This window comes from Cydia pomonella, chromosome 1 (genome assembly GCF_033807575.1).
Source record: "Cydia pomonella isolate Wapato2018A chromosome 1, ilCydPomo1, whole genome shotgun sequence".
In the NCBI taxonomy this organism is placed as follows: domain Eukaryota; kingdom Metazoa; phylum Arthropoda; class Insecta; order Lepidoptera; family Tortricidae; genus Cydia; species Cydia pomonella.
Window position 1 is genome coordinate 45,502,870 of NC_084703.1, and position 20,021 is coordinate 45,522,890.

A 20,021-nucleotide genomic window follows, 5' to 3' on the forward strand; every position below is an offset into this window, starting at 1 on the left:
TCTGATCCGTGCGTGGGAATTTAAATCTATTGTTCTAAATGTCAAGGTCACTTTTTCAATAATCAAATCTAACAGGAGCATACGACGGGTTAAACCTACCTATTCTGCCGATAGGTATTTTGCAATTTAATTTGACTGGACTCCATGTTGACTCCAGTGACCAAAGAGTTTAGTATCCACCGTGACAGAATAAAATAATAACACCAATTTTATTTAAACTCAACATTTTATTTCACTCAATAACCCCTTGTATGCTTAGACGTATGTGCAAGAATTTAAATTTATTGTTTTAGGTATTAAGATCACCAAGCCAATAGCCATTTTCAAGCCGCAGCATACGAGGGGTTTACTATAAGTAGTCGTGCAACTTGTAGATAATTGACTAAAATCATTCAGTTCATTTTCGTGTGAGGGGGGGGGGGGGGGGGAGTCCCGTGAAAGCCCTCAGTGTGCGTGTGTAAATTTATCGTCTTGGATATGGAGTCCTGAAGCCTTTCCTTCGGCATTTGGTGTCCACGATCAGCTGCGCTTGCCTCTTCAGATAACATCGGGATGGTATATCTTCTTCTTCATCAGACGCTGAAAAATGGTTCAGGTAATGATATAATAATATGCTTAGATAGGTACTTCATTAAACAGCGATTCGTGGAAACGGATAAACTTAGGACCTCTAGTAGATCCTGTATTCCACCAAGTTCTAACGAGTTTAAACAATGCGTTTGGTATCTCTCCAATATCAGTGTAGGTATTAGACCACGAGCCAGGAGCATATTTCATCAGTCATCGCCTCCCGGCTGATAGTTTCGATGCTAAAATAATAACCGGCCAAGTGCGAGTTGGACTCGCGTTGCAAGGGTTCCGTACATCCCACGATTTTTCTCTCTGCATCTCTGCAAACTGTAAACCTCACGATGGACTTCATATAAGTAAAAACCGACTACATAAATAATCCGCGCCACGTACCTATATCAGGCGTCGCTCGACTATATCAAGTACCTACTATGAGACGAGAGCATCGGATCACGAGCAGAGCGCCCTGTAAGTTGCCCCGTCAATATGAGGGTGCCTTTGGTGCCCAGGACTTTACGTCGGCCTTCGCCCGCCTCTTTGAGTAGGTATGAGGACGCCGTAAGCGCCTGACACTGGTCTGCGCGCAGCACGTCTCATACGTCAGGCTTATCAGTCAAGGGCGCTTCAAGTGCTGAAGGCGAGAGCGCCCCAGGACAGGAGCGCTCGCAGCGGGCTTAGTTAAACTTTGTAGCATGTGGGCGCCGCGCCCGAAAAGTACTCGTAGTTGTATATACGCCAGCAGTCCGTGGTTGGAAGACAATATCATAATTAAAACATGCTACGTATACCTACATATGTGTACCAAATGTCAACCAAATTGGTCCTGTAGTTTCGGATTAAATAGGCTGTGACAGACGGGCAGACAGACGCACGAGTGATCCTATAAGGGTTCCGTTTTTTCATTTTGAGGTACGGGGCCCTAAAAACCGTCAGCTGGTTCTATCGCGGTGGAATGACCGTCAGCTGTAAAATTAACATGTAAAAAATATGCGCCTTACCACTTTATGCTTTAAGCTTACACGGGGTACAGGTTATGTTAAAGTATGTAACTTTACTTTTGAGTGACATTAACGTGAGACACTTCATTCGGTTCTTGTCTGTTTTAATTTTTTTGTCTTTTAATTATTTATATAAGAATTCAAGCCTTGGCGACCCTCTACATCTCTAAGGATAATTTAATATATTTTTTATATTTTATCTCTGACACTTAGAGACTTATACATCTCTAAAGAATTTTAGTATTTTATGGTTTTATTTTTTTATCATAGTTTTTTTTTGTGTAATTTGACATTTAGAGACAGTATACATCTCTAATAAAGTATTTATTATTTCATAGATTCGATATTTGTAATTGTTTTTTTTTTTTAATTTATTGTTTGTAAAAATGGACATGTAAAAGTGCCCCTGTGGCCTATTTGCTGAATAAATGTTTGATATATTTGATATTTGATATGTGCGGCAAAGTATGCGTAACGTGTTAATTGCGTAATCCGTTGATGGCTTTTCAGGCATTTACGCCTGATGAAATGCTACATGCAAAGTTTCATGATTTTTTATTGCTGTCATAAAAGATATAGCGCTTATTTTTTACATGTTCAGGCGACCAGCTGATGTTCTTACCACCGCGATATAACCGGCTGACAATTTTTTTATTTAACAACAGCATCTGAACTATCATTTGACAAAGTATCAAACAGGAGACGATGACATTTTTTTTACGTGTTTCGGTGGCTGCCATTCCTCAACCCACCAACGGAGCGGCAGCTGACGTCCACGAGGGTTGATCATACCTAGCCGTTAACCACTACACGAGTTTTCAGCCGGGAGGCGATTGGTCATGGAAATTGTTCCTGGCTCGCGGTCTACGAGTATATACATAGAACTACCAATGAGCCTTGGGCATAGATCTGCCTTGCTACCGTAACCCCTTGGTCTCTAGTTGACGCTGTACGTAGCGTATAACATCATTTTCTGTAGGAATGCCGCCACCTTACCATACTATGTAACGCTGCGAACAAACAGCATAAATTGAAGACCAAGACTTGTCTTTATTCACGGAGAGGCCTAACAGGTTGCTTAGTTAACAGTTCCATGTACGTCGCGGCCACGTTCTCAGCCTCCTTTAGGTCTCCTGGTTTACATGTTACTCACAGAGCGCCCTCTAGAATTCTGTAACTGTACTTACTTGGTTGCCTTACACTCCTAACAGGCTCTTTAGTCAGCAGATCCTCGTACGTCGCGGCCACGTTCTCAGCTTCCTTTAGGTCTCCTGGTTTACATGTTACTCACAGAGCGCCCTCTAGTATTCTGTAACTGTACTTACGAGGTTGCCTAACACTCCTAACAGGCTCTTTAGTCAGCAATTCATTGTACGACGCGGCCACGTTCTCAGCTTCCTTTAGGTCTCCTGGTTTACATGTTACTCACAGAGCGCCCTCTAGTATTCTGTAACTGTACTTACGAGGTTGCCTAACACTCCTAACAGGTTCTTTAGTCAGCAGTTCATTGTACGACGCGGCCACGTTCTCAGCTTCCTTTAGGTCTCCTGGTTTACATATTACTCACAGAGCGCCCTCTAGTATTCTGTAACTGTACTTACGAGGTTGCCTAACACTCCTAACAGGTTCTTTAGTCAGCAGTTCATTGTACGACGCGGCCACGTTCTTAGCTTCCTTTAGGTCTCCTGGTTTACATGTTGTTAGCCACGGAGCGCGCTCTAGTAATTCTGTAACTGAACTTACGAGGTTGCCTAACAGGCTCCTTAGTCAGCAGTTCCTTGTAAGTCGGGGCCGCGTTTTCGGCCTCCTTTGGGGTGCTGTGGCTCTGCATACTGATGCCGGCCACGGACGCCGCTCCGCTAGTAGGCTGGAAGACACAAAACCATATAAGGGCTCATTTGGACGGCGCGCGAACTCGCATGGTATTTTAGTTACATTGCGGTCTATTGAGGTTACATAACGAATGAGGGCTAAGGCCTAACGCGTTTAATTTCGTCGCTAGGGGCACTAGTGTAGACAGAGGGATTTCAAAATGTCAAATGGGGGTTGTGTCCGGTGGGAATAGATAGGAATACACCGCTTTGTTACGTTTGTCTGACTCCAAAGCTATACATCAATCTATACCAATTAAAGTAAAAGGTGTACATTAGAAGGCATATGCATGGTGCTGACATCTCGGCGCACGCGCACGTCTTCAGCGCGCGCGCCGGCGTGCTCGAATCGCGCGCGCAGCACGCCCAGCAGCGCGTGCACGTCGCGTGCTTCCGCGGTCCATTCGGGGACTGGTGGCTCGGGGATCACCTGCAATGCGAAGCACAGCTAAGTTGTCAAAGCTACTGTTATGACTTGAATATTAGCCAAACTATGCCAGGCTTTCTTAAGTATGCCAGGTTTGGCAAAGAAATAAGGTCTAAACTCACGTCCAACAGCTTGCATAGCTCGTACAGCAATCTCTTGATCTCGAGCAGCAGGTTGTCCAGGTCTTCAAGCTCGCTTTCCAGACCAGAGTAGGTTTCATCTTCAGCCTTTATTTCTTCCTTTAAAGCTGTTATCTGGTCTTGCGTTCTGTAAACACGATTAGGTTCATAAAGGGCATAGGAATCTCATCTGTATTTGTTGAGGATACTGACCACATTTTTCAGTCATCTTTTTTAATTTTTGGTCGAGATTTGGCTGAATTGAATTATTAATTAGCCTTCACAAATGTCGCAAAAAGTTAAGGTTGCATAGAATGGACAGATGATAAAGGTAGTCTTGCTAACTTGATTCACCTTGACCCTTGAGTCAGTCGAAGACTGCGAAGACACTAATTCTTTTGGCTACTGCTTTATCGTGATCCTCCAACTACCATCTCTCTAGGTTGGCCTGCCTGCACTCACTCATTCAGCTGCGCCAGTTATTTTATGTGCTCTTTATCTGCAGCTTCTCCTTTTCAATGGTGGCTTGCAGGTATTTGAGACGTTTAGATGCCTAAACTTACATTACTTAATCTACTGGGTTAGTGACACTTTAGGCATCTTGCAGACCAAGCAATCGCCCTGACTTGTGCGAACTCTTCCCACATTTGTGCACTTAGATCTCCTCCACCTTGTTTCTACCGTATACCTTGGATGTGACCGACCAGATCGTCGACAATAATACATCCCTCGTGGGGATTTTTAGCCTCACTCAGCTGCTATCATGTTTCTGGTTTGTTCCATCTAACAACGAACACTTACTCATCTTTATCCTTGACGGAGGCAAACTTGAAAGCTTCCAGTTCAGCCAGCAGGTTGGTTTGAGTGCTCTCAAGCTGCAGTTTCTCCTCTTCTATAGTGGCTTGTAGGTAGTTGAGACGTTTAGAGGTTTCCCGCTGCGCTCGGAAACGGTCGAACACTTCCTCTGCGTCGGTTACACCTGGGATAATATCATTTTAGTGGGACAACAATTGCTGACGAATTTAGAATAGAATAGATATAATTTATTCATACAATATAGAGAAACATGAAAGGAAGAAAGTGCCACGAAATAGTCTCATCTCAGCATGTTGCTGGCGACTTCCAGTACAGATCGTCCGATGACACCATCCGGTGAAACTATCACGATAGGTAACAAGAATAACAACAAAATTAATATAAAACATACAAAAGACAAGGATAGTAATAATTCAAAAGTACATTATTTAAGGTACAATTTTATTATTTGTTGGATATATATCAAGTTGATGACACAGTATGTTATAGCTGCATCACAAAGTTATGTGCCTTGGGATATTGTGACGAACCATCGGCTCCTTTCGTTTAGGCCAGGGGCCGGGAAACTTTTGAAAAGAAGAACCAACTCCAATAATCGGCTTTGGGAAGCTCAACGAGCTGCAAATGTTGTTTTCAGTGGTTTAAGAACTCTCAAGAGTTAATTCTATGGGTGACTTAAAAAGCCGCAACTGTCGCTCGCGGGCCGCGGTTGGCCGACCCGGTGCAGTGTTATACTTACCTTCCATTGGTTGGTTGAAACTACCAGCGATGAGTAGGTACTATAATCGTACATAGATACCATCGTTCACATAAAACTGGCAGTGATCAGCCTCGGCCCAATCGATGTCAATGTCCGTACCTATTAACACTATACATATCTTCCACACTGTTACCTGACGATGTCGATCAGTTAAAGAGTTTTGTTGTTACTACCTGTGAGTTTCATGAGCCTCAGGAGCTGTGAACCTAGTGGACTCCTGCACCAGCGTGCGTAATGGAACCGTTTACTACCTGTGAGTTTCATGAGCCTCTGGAATACGTCTTCCATTTGCGCCGTGGCTGATGCTTCTTCGGTCATAGCAGCGTTGTCCGTGGACCTGGTCGAGTCTTGCCTTACCAATGCTCGAACTGCAACCATTTAGATATGGGTCATTTTTAGATAAACCGATTTTCGTTCGTCTGACGGAATGTCTATGAATTTATGAATGATTCGGCTGTCATATATATTTGTGTGGGAAGTGGGAGTTAGTATAAGTTACATTGCGTTTTTTTTCGATCGACTGAATTCATAGTACTTTGTAGTTAGCAATGTATTTTCTTGCACAATCTAAATGGGGCTTACCTTGCATACACTTAGGAGCAAAACTGTCCCAATTACTATTGGGACTAATGCCAAGTACATTATATGTTAGGCGGATTTCTAGAAAAATTTAAGGAGTACTGTTATGTATTAATCATGTGCCCCTCCCCTTGATCGATATCAACTTCTCCACATTCTTCTAATATGCTACTATTGGGAGAGTTTTGCTCCTAACTGTATATCTGTATTGTTTCCAATACATGAATAAACTGTATAATAAAATAAAACGAAAATCTTTGACACCATGTGAACTGGTGATATAGGTGTCACGCGGCTAAAGCAACTTTTCTCCGCCTACTGTGACATATCCCTTTAAATAATTAGCAAAACTGGTGCCGCATAAGAGAATAAGAAGAGTAGCGTATGAAAAGACTCATTGGCCAATCTCTCTGATTCAGGTAACCCCTCTCCTCAAGTTCCTCTCTTTGCTTTGCTCGCTTCGTCAGTTATGTGATCTGATCTATGAGCTAAGCTTCTAAGTTACTAGTACTCGTTTCGTATAAGCAAATGGACATTTATGTTTCCACACGTACCTTGTGGAGGGAATATCCTCTTCTCCAGCTTCTCGAGCTCTAGCCGGCGCTCCGCAAAGCGCTGCGCGAAGTACGCGCGCTCGGAGGCGCGCGCGTGCTCCGCGTCCTGCGCGCGCGCCGCCTCGGCTGCCGTCGCGCCCGTCGCGCGCACGCGCATCAGTGCTGCTTCCTCGCGGACAAACTATGGCCCAAGGTCGTCATCATTAAATAAATAAATATTTGAGAACAATCTAACACAGATCGAAACTTAAGCAAAACTTAGTACTATAGGTTCTAGGATGCGATATACAGTCTCACCACCCGGGATCGTCTGCTGCGTAGGCGGTGTCACTAGTGCTACTTCCGAACTAGCCTAAGATGGCGTTAATTAACAGGCAGTATAGGTAACTTAACTAAATTAAATTAAATAAACATTTATTTCAGTAATTCTGAAATAAATGTTTATTTAATTTAATTTCCATATTATATTAGTAACTTAAAGCCCGTCAAAAAACAATCATAATCAAAATCTTATATGTGTATAAATGCTTTCTACTTTAACATAAATGCATCATTAGTTCCATATCCTTCACGAATTCCTTAACGGTTTAATAAGTTTTTTGTAAAAGCTTTCGTTTCACAACACAATTGACTTGAATTTATTGACAAAATGACATATTTACTCTAATTGAACGGAATCTCGGAATCGCCATTTTATTTTTATTTCTATTCAACTTAATAATGTGTATATTTTTTCTCAAAAACAGACATCCATCAGTCTGTCTTTCTGATATGTATGTGTAAAATGTTCAGATCGACATTCCAAATTTGAAATTTGTAGCTAGAAGTTGAAATGGCGCGTGGGGCAAGGTTATGCTGAGTTCCACGTAATCTGAATTCTGACCACAGATAGTAGTCGGTTCACGTCGAGCACTTCAACGCGACCAACGTGCCAATCAAACCGTGCAAAATAGTTATAATGGCTCTATTTTAATACAAAAAAACCGATGAATAAATATCAGCCATGGAAGTGCTTAGGTTTGTTTAATTCTTGATATTATATTACTCAAAAACTCTTGAACAGAACTTACCTCCAACTTGGATATCTCCTCTTTCTGTTTCTCTAGTAGATCTTCAATCCTGCTCAGGGAGCTCTCGAACTTGACCGAATCATCGATAAGCGCTTGCCTGAAAATTAGGTATTTCATTTTATGATTAACATTTTCTCGATTAGACATAAGACAAGGCTCGGAAACCTTCTAATTTCGGTTTATTTTTAAATCGGTTAATATGAGTACAGTTCTTATTAAAATAACCGGTTTAGAGTAATACAAACCGATTTCTTCCCATGTCGGTGTCCATGCTTGCCCACCACCAGGCCGACCGGCCGTTTCGTCGTTTTTCGAATAAACCGCTTTTATTTACGTAAAGTTCTTAAAACGTTCGCGATATTATAAAAGTTCGAAGGAAAATCGAAATAAACCGGTTTTTACCGGTATATTATAAACCGGTTCCGAGCCTTGAAATAAGATATCTAATGATGAAATTATTGGTAACGGTTTCGTTTGCGCGTTGCCGATTCTTTAGAAACCTGTACATTTCCGTTTTGAAACACTACTACTGTATTAACTACGCAAGGTTTCAAATTAAATAATACACAAGCCTAAACTTTTAGGAGTTCGTATTTAAATTTCTTGGGAACTCTAGATAGCCTTACAGGTAGACTTACTTGATGGAATGATATTTTTTCTTAACCAACTCTGCCTCGGTCCACTGAATGAGGACTTTGTGTATCTCGTTCTCCAAATGAGAAGCATGCTGAAATATGAGCGTGATTTAAAAAAAAACTGTGTCTATTCTACACTTTATAGATCGACATTTTAAAACAAATTTACTTATTATGCCACATTTTTCTCCTGGACTCTTAAAGGCACGCTTAAACCTCCTTCTTTTACTATTGAAACGTATTCAAAAATTTAACTATTAGGTATATTTCCCACATGGAACGGTACATTATTGATATATTTTCTCGGTAACTCTTGTCTCAAATAGTGATTTAACACCTTTGCGAGAAATTATAGTAATATAAAATTTGTTATATTACGTTCCTAAATCGCGTTATCGCGTTCGCGTAGGTACCTTACTTAAGTTTTAACGACCCGACTGGTAGTCGCTATCAGAAGCCTCTCGCATTCCTCCTCCAAGTCTCTAACCTCTTGAACCATCGGCTTTATACGACGAGGCCGGACAGGTCGCCAACGGTTTTTGTACATTGACTGATTAAAACAACGGTCCTAGGTACCTTCCTTGTGGGACTCCCCTTAGTTTTGTCAACCTAGTGGTCTCCATTAGAAGCCTCTCGCATTCCCTCTCCAAGTCCCTAAGTTTCTTGAACCATCGGCTTCATACGCAGTCCCTACCGACTAGGTCAGACAGGATTATCAGTGTATTGACTACCTATTTAATACAACGGTCCGAGATACCTTCCTTGTGGGACTCCCCTTAGTCTTAACGACCCGCCTTGTTGTCGCTATCAGAAGCCCCTCGTATTCCTTCTCCAAGTCTCTGAGCTTCATCTTTTTGCTTCTCTTCTCGTATTTTAGAAGGTCGAGGATTTTCCGCTGCTCAATGACTTTTAGGTCTAGGTTGTTTATGATCTGGGAGAAAAGAAAATCATAAATTTAGTTAGGTACTTAAGTGATTCAATTCAAATATAAAGTGGAGTCCAATAGAAATTGCATATAATGTAAACAAACCAATCTGGCTTCAATACACGTAATCACGCACTGTTTGACGACAATCATGATTTTATCAACAATTTTTATACGTAAATATTTTATTTGTATTATTTTTTTAATTAAAATATACGTTAGTTAATAATATTGCACTAATAATATGCCGACAAAAGCTATCATATTTGTTTACATTATTTGCTTTTTCTATTGAACTTCGGTGTAAATATAAATGTAAAACATAAAGTGAATCTGATGAAGTCATCATAAAGTGAAGTCTTTGTACAACAACTGTAAACGATATACTTTTGAACGTCAATTTTAGATATGTATCTATATTTGGAAAGTTATCAGGGATGTCAGATACTTTTGGTGCGTTGTTTCATCCGCTACTTTTGATGCTGACCCTACGTATCATTAATGCAATTTTTTAATTAGTTGTTTATATGCCAAATATTTTTTTTTCTATTCTATTCTATGCTTGATGCATTTATATATTATTAATACTATAATTTATAAATATTTATCAGAAACACAGCATGTAGAAATAATACCAAGCTATCCGCATTTCCTTTGCCTACCCAGAACTGCAAATACTGCAAATACAAAATTCTAAAAATTAATATGGGTTTTACACGTATTAATTACTGTATTCTTATAGGGAGCGTGCATGAACTATAGGAGGCAGCACAGGAGCTGTCAGATTTATGGCGCGAAGCGTAAATGTGATGTTTATTGTTCCGATGTAGCCCACAAAATGGCAGAACCTACTATGCACAAGAAAACACTTGACGTGTAAATGTGCCTGTTTATAGTTCCGATTCAGACCACAAGATGGCAGACCCTCCAACGCGCACGGTCCCTATAACTCGTTCACGTCTTTCCTGTAGATTGAGAGAAAGCTAATGTTTACGCTTAACCCTTACGGGATACATTTTTTGAGTACTTGAAACTGAAACAAAAAAAAAGTAATATAAAGACTGTATCATTAATTATACTCGTACTGGGTAAAACTGGAAACTATAAATTTGTAAAAAAAATCTTAAACTTGTACGAAAACCTCGGTTTCGTTGTCGTATCTTGTATTTCTTTGTGAAATTCGACATTTAGAGACTGTACGAGGATACATCTCTAATAAAGTAATATTTCATTGATTCCATATTTGTAATTGTATTTTGTAATTTTTGGTTTATTTAATTGCTTGTAAAAAATTGACATGTCATCATGTCGTGTCATGACAAGTGTCCCTGTGGCTTATTTATTGAATAAATGTCCGAGTTCGAGGTACGTGAGTTCGACTCGTACTTGTCCGGTTTTTTTCTAATTAGGACTTTCTTGAGATTTTTCCTGATTAGTTTTAATTCTAAGTGGATGATTGTATTTGTAAGATTATTTTCGGATCAGAATTAATCTGGCTAGATATTTGTATTATGATTGGAGATAAAATATATTTATCGGATTGGACTTAATTCTCACTATACTGAAATCGTATATTTGACATCTAATTTAAAAAAAGAAATACTTGGCGATATACGGAGATGGCTTTTGAATTGAGATTTGCACCGAAAATTTGGCGAAGGAAGATTTTATTAGTTTTATATAAATACGAAATAAGTATTAGAGTATATGGTTCAAAATTCTTTTCGTTGTCTTGTTTTATGTCCGCAAAAAATGTGACAGAGTGGATGTTTTTGTATGTAAAAAATGAGACGGAATGGATGTCCTTGTATGTAAAAATGTGACAGAGTGGATGTTTTGTATGTAATAATGTGACAGAGTGGATGTTTTTGTATGTAAAAAAATGTGACAGAGTGGATCTTTTTGTTTGGGATGAAATTTAGTTTTTGTTTCTTCTCAAGATATTTTATTTATTTAATAAAAGACAAAAATAGGAGCGTGACGGAGTGGACAGAAATAAGACAACGAAAGGAATTTTGACCCAATTTAGTAAGTCAAATGATTCCGAAAGTGAGATGGAAATATTAGAAATATCACAAAATTTCATCATAATAAGAATCCCTTTTCGGAATTATCCAACGGTTTTGACCGCCTGTTTTTACCTCTATCCAATTGTGTTTGTTTATATTTCTGTACATATTGTAAGATTTGTGAGCTATGTGAGGTATGCAATAAACAGTATTGTATTGTGCTTCATGTAGCTTAGATCCACTTATACATTTGTAGACTCTCTATAAACGATAACGTAGATTAATGAATAGTATGCTCAATGAGATTAATCTCAATCTCGAAATTTGGAATCTTGAAACACATTCTCGATTCAGATTTTTCGTGCGAGATCTCGAATTGCCAATCTAGGTGCGAGATTGCTTTCCCTATACGGGAGGGCTTATATGTGGTGATCTGGATTGTCTTATGTGCTCCGTCCAGTAGTTGAGGTGGCCTGTGACCTAGTTACTTACATATTGGATGTCTTGTTGGCTATAGGACAGACCTCGCTAATATAAGGTACTTCTAGACCTGTCCTTCGTCCGCCACCACGGCCCTAGCTGACAGCTGTATATGTTAGAGTGAGAGAGAGACATCTTCCTACCTGGTCAGAGGTCTTGTTGGCTATAGGACAGACCTCGCTAAAGTACTTCTTGACCTGTCTTTCGTCCGCCACCACGGTCCTAGCTGACAGCTGTATTAGTTAGAGTGTGAGAGAAACATCTTCCTACCTGGTCGGAGGTCTTGTTGGCAATAGGGCAGACCTCGCTAAGGTACTTCTTGACCTGTCCTTCGTCCGCCACCACGTCCTAGCTGACAGCTGTATATGTTACAGTAAGCGAGAGACATCTTCCTACCTGGTCGGAGGTCTTGTTGGCAATAGGGCAGACCTCGCTAAGGTACTTCTTGACCTGTCCTTCGTCCGCCACCACGTCCTAGCTGACAGCTGTATATGTTACAGTAAGCGAGAGACATCTTCCTACCTGGTCGGAGGTCTTGTTGGCAATAGGGCAGACCTCGCTAAGGTACTTCTTGACCTGTCCTTCGTCCGCCACCACGTCCTAGCTGACAGCTGTATATGTTACAGTAAGAGAGAGACATCTTCCTACCTGGTCGGAGGTCTTGTTGGCAATAGGGCAGACCTCGCTAAGGTACTTCTTGACCTGCCCCTCGTCGGCCCCCACCACTGCCCTCGCTGCTGACAGCTCCTGGAGCCGGAGCTTGATCTCCTTCTTGAGGGTCTCGATCAGATCGACGTTCTGTTGTTTCTCGGACTCGTTCTCTTCGTAATGGGACTTTCTTTGGCCCTCTGGAAATTTAAAAAACTTATTTTGCGAGCATACTACCTACAAAATAAGCGATTATATCATGTTTGACAATGATAAAGTCCTGCATTAGCAATCTAGTGCATCAAATTTCTATACGAAAGTACCTCCCCCTTCTTCCTCGCGTTGTCCCGGCATTTTTCCATGGCTCATCGGAGCCAGGGGTCGGCTTTGACAACTAATCCCAAGAACGAAATTTCTTAGAATAAATTTAAAAGTGGAAAAATTACTGTCTTGGATGAGACTTGAACTCACGGCATCTGGATGCTGCCTATGGAGGTCTTGGTGGCTCAGATGGCAGAGCGCTGGAGTATCTATCCAGATGCCGTGAGTTCAAGTCTCACCCCAGACCTTTTCCACTTTTAAATGTATTCTAAGCTTAATGGCATCGTTCGCAGACATTTTTGCTTGTTAAAAATTAATTTAACGGAATTTCAATACGAAAGTACCTATTGTATGTTGTTCAGTACCCCTAGTGTAAATATTTTCGACAGCGAAACGCGACGTACGCGTTTGCGTTAAGTGTCATTTTGTATGAGATTTTTGACTTTCCAAAACATCCCGCTTGGCGCGCTGTTCAAAAACCCATACAAAATGAGACTTAACGCAAACGCGTACGTCACGTTTCGCTATCGACTAAATTTACACTAGGGGTACAGGGCCGGATTTAGGGGAGGGCAACCGGGGCTACAGCCCCAGGGCCTCCACAAAAGAGGGGCCCCCACAATGGACTTCGGAAAATTCACCATTTTATTTGGAAAATAATTTGGGGCCAGGGGGCCTCCACTCCTTTATTGCCCGAGGCCTCGAGACCTCTAAATCCAGCATTGATGTTATTACATGTTTTTTTAGGGTTCCGTATCCAAAGGGTTAAACGGGATCCTATTACTAAGACTCCGCTGTCCGTCCGTCTGTCACCAGGCTGTATCTCATGAACCGTGATATACCAACAAATAAACAAATCCAAGCGGACAAAGTCGTGGGCAACAACAGCTAGTATATTAAGTGTAACGCCAATCGATACATTTTTTTTATATTACGTCGGTGGCCAACAAGCATACGGCCCGCCTGATGGTAAGCAGTCTCCGTAGCCTATGTACGCCTGCAACTCCAGAGGAGTTACATGCGCGTTGCCGACCCTAACACTCCGCACACTCGTTGAGCTCTGGCAACCTTACTCACCGGCAGGAACACAACACTATGAGTAGGGTCTAGTGTTATTTATAATGTATGAATAGTCGCGAGACTTTTCGTAGCATCTGTCATACCGACACATTAATAAAAACATTTTTTTTGGTTTGACGTTTGCCGATTTACGATTTTCATCTTCGCTACTTATATAAATCCCTTACGCAGTGGATTACGTGAGCGAATAGCTCGCGATGCGACGCGGCGCGGCGCGGCGGCCCAATGGCACAACGAGATCGCCCACTTAGGACACTTCCAACTTCCAAGGTATGAAAGGATTGAATTCACCCGCACCGAAACAAAAATAGAAGTTCCATAATTTGTCAAATATAGCCATATTTGCAGTATACTTATACAAAAAAAAACTAACGAAAAGACCGAATTTTAGAAGCGCAATTTTACTGTAGGTACATTAGGTACGGTCACGTCTAAAAATATCTATACGAAATAAATGCCAAAAATATGTATACACGACTTTATTGCCCATATATTAAGGTAGTGTATACATATTTTTGACACATTTTTCGTATCGATATTTTCAGATGTGACTGTACAGTCAGCATCAAATACTTTGTAGCAACCAAAGTGGCCAAATAGTTCGGTACACCATATATTTAGTATGGTGTACCGAACTATTTGGCCACTTTGACTGCTACAAAGTATTTGAAGCTGACTGTACATAACAGAACATACTTATATATATAATATAATTTAGTACTCTTTTTTCTACATACTAGGTGCCCACGAGGAACCGTAGAGATTTTAACCACGCATTTCTAGGGCCAAAAGGAGGAAAAAATATTATGAGTTTAGGTAAATTTAGGTAAGTTTAGGTAAATTTCTCAAAAAAAATAATTGTTTTTGTTAAATAAAATAAAGTGTGAACGCTATTTGTAAAATTGTAACTCATGAAGATTTTTTGTAAAACCTATGTTTTCCTAAGTGTTACTTGTCACTTTTTGTCATCTATCACTATCTATAAGGATATTTGGACTAGCTAGGTCCCATAGTGGCAACATCGCCAAAAAGCGTTTTGCACTAAGTAACAATAAAAATATTATTTTGTAAGTGGCTTTGACTCTGAAATTAAGCGAATTCCAAATACTTTTATAGGACATTTTAGTCTTTTAATGTGACCAGGAATATACCTACTGTTAAAATCTCTCGCAATGTGGGCACCGTGCATGTACCCTCTGAGTTACGGAAACGTCTGGTATTTTTATAACTCAAAGGAGCATTTCATATGTATACTCTGTATCTTTAGGTATTTAATAAATAAAAGTAAACAAAATCTATCCACAAATGGCTTCTTAAGCCAGTTGAGGGTAGATGAAAACATAGTATGAACAAATAATGTAGGTTAAAGTCAGGTTGTTCAGTCACAGATCCAGGCGGTTTTGTACTTGGTTGGTTAACAAATAAATGCTATACCTACCCGAAAATTTACAAACTGTTTGTTTACTTTTATTTAAATACCTAAAGGTACAGACCGGCCAATAATATATCACCTTTGTGTTATTCGTATGAACTTGTATAGAGATAAACAATACACGTTAGTAGATTAGTAGTTAGTTTGTATTTTACGAGTCATTTTATACAAATATATGATGAATAGTGCAATGAAATACTGTGAATTACAAGACTCAACATATTACTAAAAAAAATTGTAACAAAAAAATGAATTTAACTATCAATGCGACTACTAAAAAACAGGAAAAAACCGTTACATGAGACCAACAAAAGTAGTGAGGCGGAAATCACTTACAATTAAAAAAAAAAGTTCTACCACTAAAACATTGACCGGTACTGTACATACCTACATGTTTTGCCGCTAATTAGGATTTCGTATTTATTCCGCCCAAAATGAGAAGCTCTTCAATTCAAACTTACAACATTTTATCAAAATCTAATGGTAAATAAAAAAAAACACAACAAATTAAAAATCAGTCCATACGATGGGTGTGAACGAAAGCCCGAATGACTCTTTTGCTTCTATTGTATTACTCACCCTGGCACCTAATTTACAAAGATATAAATACCTACAAAGTCTTTTAGGCAGTTGTTCAAACCAATTCAAACCCAGTACCTGAAAGTTGTATCTTCTTTTTGATTTCAAATATTTTAGTATTTATGGTCGTCAGCCGATCCTCCGTCTCTATTTCAAACGGGTGCTTCTGATAGCACATCGCCATCGCTTAGACCTGCAAACATTCACACAAAAACTTATCGATTAAACAATCGAATGGACAACGACCATGTGTGCAGTGCATTATGCCTGTATTGTAAAAACCACCCCTATGTTTAAAAAGCGCCATCTGTGCGATGAGGGGCGCATCGTAAAGTTCCAAAGCTCGGATAGGATTGATTTCACCATTGAATCAACATTCCTTCGCGTATCTTTACATGTGTGCGTGCTTCAGTTCTCACGCCTTTAAGACGTTAATGCATCAAAATTATAACTTAAATTATTAATTCACACTAACTTAGTCTAGAAATAAATAGTTGTTGTAATTTTTAAAAGTCGAGATAGCGAAGTTTACGGGGTGCAAGCTGCGGCACGCACACAGGCGCAACGGCCGCCATTTTGATTACCGTACGGTGTGTGTCTGTGAACAAAGCGCCGTCAGACGCGAGCGGGACGCGGCTGCGCACGAGTCGGTCGGACGTATATACCGGACCCGTTTTTTTTACCGCTAAAATGTCCTTTACTTATAAATAACAGTCCCAAAACTATCTAAAAACAAAATGAAGTGCCTGTTTCTCATACCGTGAGTGATTATAGTGGTGTTGACCGTATTGAAACAAATGTGAGTGGTCCATGTGTAATGTTGTGTTACAAAATGTGGTCTAGAAACTTTATACCGGATTATGGGATTCAAATTCTGGTGCTGTGCTTCCTACTGGGAGCGTTGAGCATACAGGAGGCCGAAGGTGAGTGGTTAGATTAAGTATTCGTTAGTTTACAAAAGTTTTGAGAGCTTTTGAAAGCGCTGCGCAAGCGGCCAAGGCGGGTAGTCGCCGAAGCTCTTGCGCGCATAGGTGCGCTCTCGGCCCAGTAAACCGGTCGGATAATGATTTGGTTCTCACAGTCAAGACTTGAGGAACGAGTATCTAAAAACTAGAGTGAAGTGGCATAGCGTTTTTATAACGCTACATAATCGCCATTTGATGCTAGCACTAGATTCGAGCTTTCAGACCTAGGCAGTTAATAGGGCTGGGAAAGAGGCATAACAATATGTTACCGATTTCAATTGTTACCTAATCGGTACTAAGTACCGTTAGCTTATGTTGTGTTAATACCTATGCTTTTTGGTACATAAGTTACTTGACAATGCTCTGCGACTTGTGTCATTGTATGTTTTTATGCCATTTTATATTTTAAATCCATTGAAGGTGATTAACGCTTAGTAGATTTGTTCCAAAATATTTGTTAAAATTCTGATGGATTTAAAATATAACTACTGCACTCGCAAATTCTGTTACTGTGCGACTTCATTCATTTCATTGTTACATTATACAATACTGATTTCCGTTCATTTAAATGTACCGAGTTTTTGGTACATACACGTAACAAGCCTTTTTTGAAATGTAACGAAAATAATTAATCTAGTGTTTTTTAAGAATTTTCATAAAGGCTGGTCATGTTTATTACTTTGTGTGCTCAGTTTCTGTCGTCGGTATAACCACGATAGACGCTGGTCTCATTTTAATTAACTATTTTATTGTGTTGTGTACATTGTTGTTGTTTACCAAATTAGTTAATGATTGTTGGTGCTGGCCAGGCGAGTGGTGAGTACACGTTAAGTAGCGTGGGAACGGTCTACATTAGGTTTTCAGAGAAATTAATAACGTATTAATATCAACACAATTTCATACAATCTTTTTATGGTTATTATAACAGTTAATACATACCTCTGTTAGGTTAATCCAAATTTTAGTGGGATGTCGTCAATTGAATCACAATAATGCCAAATAAACGTGGTATCGTCACTTTATACACTTGAAAAGCTGAACAATTAATGGAAAACCCGCACTCCACCTAATTTTAGACTAAAAACACAGCTTAATTCCTCACATAGTAACCACGACATCGACCAACTAGTAGCATACAAATTATAACAAATCCCACCTAGTTGGTATTCACTCCTCAGAGCCCTGGCAGACGACTTAAATATTGATCAAACAACACATTTCGTGTGTTTTAAGGGAAAGTTGCGACTTACAATTCATATTGGGTGTAGTTTCGAAATTTCTGTGTCCCTACTCTGTTTCAGAAGCATTTGAAATTGTAATTTTATGATCTCCACGACGGAATAATAAGTAATCCGGTAAGTACTGCAAGTTTATCCGAGCCGGTAGCAAAGTCTCCCGTCGTCATGTACCTATTTAGATTAACGTGTTGTTTGACACAGACTTTTGCACCGGGTCAGATCAGATAGATGCTTATAGTCTGGCTAATCTGTGCTGTCACTAGAAAAAGGCGCAACATTGAAAATGACGTCAGATGCGAAATTTAAAATGATCTCAGGTTTATAGTTTTGAATTTGCCGCCTTTTTAGTGACAGGTAAGTCTGCCCAGAAAAGCTTGCATTGGCGATTGTTTTTTTCTCTGGCATCAGCGTCTAACAACTGAAATCATTTCTAGAACAGTCTCAATCTTGAAAAAATTAAATAATATGTATAATAATAGGTGTATGCGTGTAATAATGTCAGCGGCCGTTTCGTGTTTTCCTTTCCTAAAGTACCTGCCTGATTATAAAACGTTTAACCCTTTAAATACCTAAATTGGTTTCATATAAACGGTCAGAGACTGTTCTAAAATAAGCATTTCTACCTAATTTGCGTGGCGAGAGAATAAATGACATTTGTTTCCTAGTTAAACCTTTTGAACAAGTATCTAGTCTGTTGTTTAAAAGGCAGAATTCGTTTTTGTTATGTACCATTCGTTAATTACCATTCATATCACATACAGATACTACAATACAGTTCTAATTAACATCGAATACTGCATACGCATGTCTGCTTATCCTCTCGCTACGTTTGCCTGCTGCTAACCGCTCTTGCAATTACCATTGGTCAAATTGTTAGAATCCTAAATTTACCCACCATTAAGTTATCGGAACGTACCCAAAACTGTTAAACATTTATTAGCGTTCGTTGACATCGGCCATAATAAGTTTGTTACGCTATTTAAGCAATTTAATCGATTAAATTGATCGTACTCGAATTGCAGATGTCACGATGTTTAATAAACATGGCCGCTCTACTTTTATAAGCGGAATTAATGTCCAATTGTCTCTTCAATTGACTGCAGTGTCGCGTATAAATCTTAACTAAAACATGAGTAATACTTAATCCAATGCACGGAATTAGCATCCCTATCTTTAACAGTTTAGGTATCGAATTTGAATGAACTCTGATACAAGTGGTCAGTGTGTTGATTCAAAGGGCCTACCGCGAACCACAAATTAAGTTTTGCATCTCTGTCGCACTTATATACGAATTTACAAGTGCAACAGAGAGGCAAAACGTCGTTCGTGGTAGGCCCTCCGAATTTTCATGGAATTATGACCCTTATAGGCTTCGACGTAGATTTTAAACTGGCGTGTAGTAGCGACAAATGACCAATGTTATGCTTTTAGTGTGTTGAGGCGCCGTGTTCTGAGAAGTGTTGGTACACATTGATACTGTTCCCGGTGCTCAGAAGCGTTTGCATATTTGAACAGTGCTAAGTTGAATTTCCAATTGATACTGTTAATATCAGACTAAAAGAAAATCTTACATAGTACATAGAAGGTATATCTTACCGGGGTATATGTATTCTAAAAAGAAACGTGTCGGAAAGAGAAGTCAAAGTACAGTCGCATCTCGTTTTGATCAAGGGAGCAATGACATCATTTCATTAGACAATAAGGCCAATACAATTTTGTCAATATTGTAACTAGGTTGTTCAACTTACACACAGTCCTCGTTTGATTCTCCGCTATGGATCGTTTTCAGTAGTTTCCTATCATCACCTCTTGCTCGGTGATAAGGAATGAAAAAGTATCAGTACCATCGGGCTTTTATATATCCGTGGTATACTCGTACCTACTTTTCTTTAACAGCTCTTAGTAGTTCCATAGTAAAATATGAAGCTTCATATTTTTATCTAAC

At 39.7% G+C, this 20,021-nt stretch overlaps 2 protein-coding genes across 2 annotated transcripts in view; one reads left to right on the top strand and one right to left on the bottom strand.

Moving 5' to 3' along the window:
• Positions 1 to 3: 3 nt before the first annotated feature.
• On the bottom strand, positions 4 to 19,966 carry LOC133525097 (myosin-9). The gene is made up of 13 exons (XM_061861349.1): positions 17,778 to 19,966; positions 15,952 to 16,066; positions 12,462 to 12,661; positions 9,157 to 9,330; positions 8,403 to 8,491; positions 7,765 to 7,861; positions 6,695 to 6,875; positions 5,813 to 5,929; positions 4,787 to 4,964; positions 3,989 to 4,133; positions 3,714 to 3,869; positions 3,312 to 3,435; positions 4 to 579 (listed from the first exon to the last, which is right to left on the bottom strand). Exons 2-13 carry the CDS (start codon positions 16,055 to 16,057, stop codon positions 464 to 466), a joined length of 1,683 nt encoding a protein of 560 aa, XP_061717333.1. The 5' UTR covers positions 16,058 to 16,066; positions 17,778 to 19,966; the 3' UTR covers positions 4 to 463.
• The window catches only part of LOC133525002 (neurogenic locus Notch protein), a 178,134-nt gene continuing 174,451 nt past the window's right edge, over positions 16,339 to 20,021 (top strand). The window contains exon 1 of the mRNA XM_061861189.1: positions 16,339 to 16,796. Coding sequence (XP_061717173.1) covers positions 16,691 to 16,796 — 106 coding nt within the window. The 5' untranslated portion in view covers positions 16,339 to 16,690. The remainder of the gene's footprint in view (positions 16,797 to 20,021) is intronic.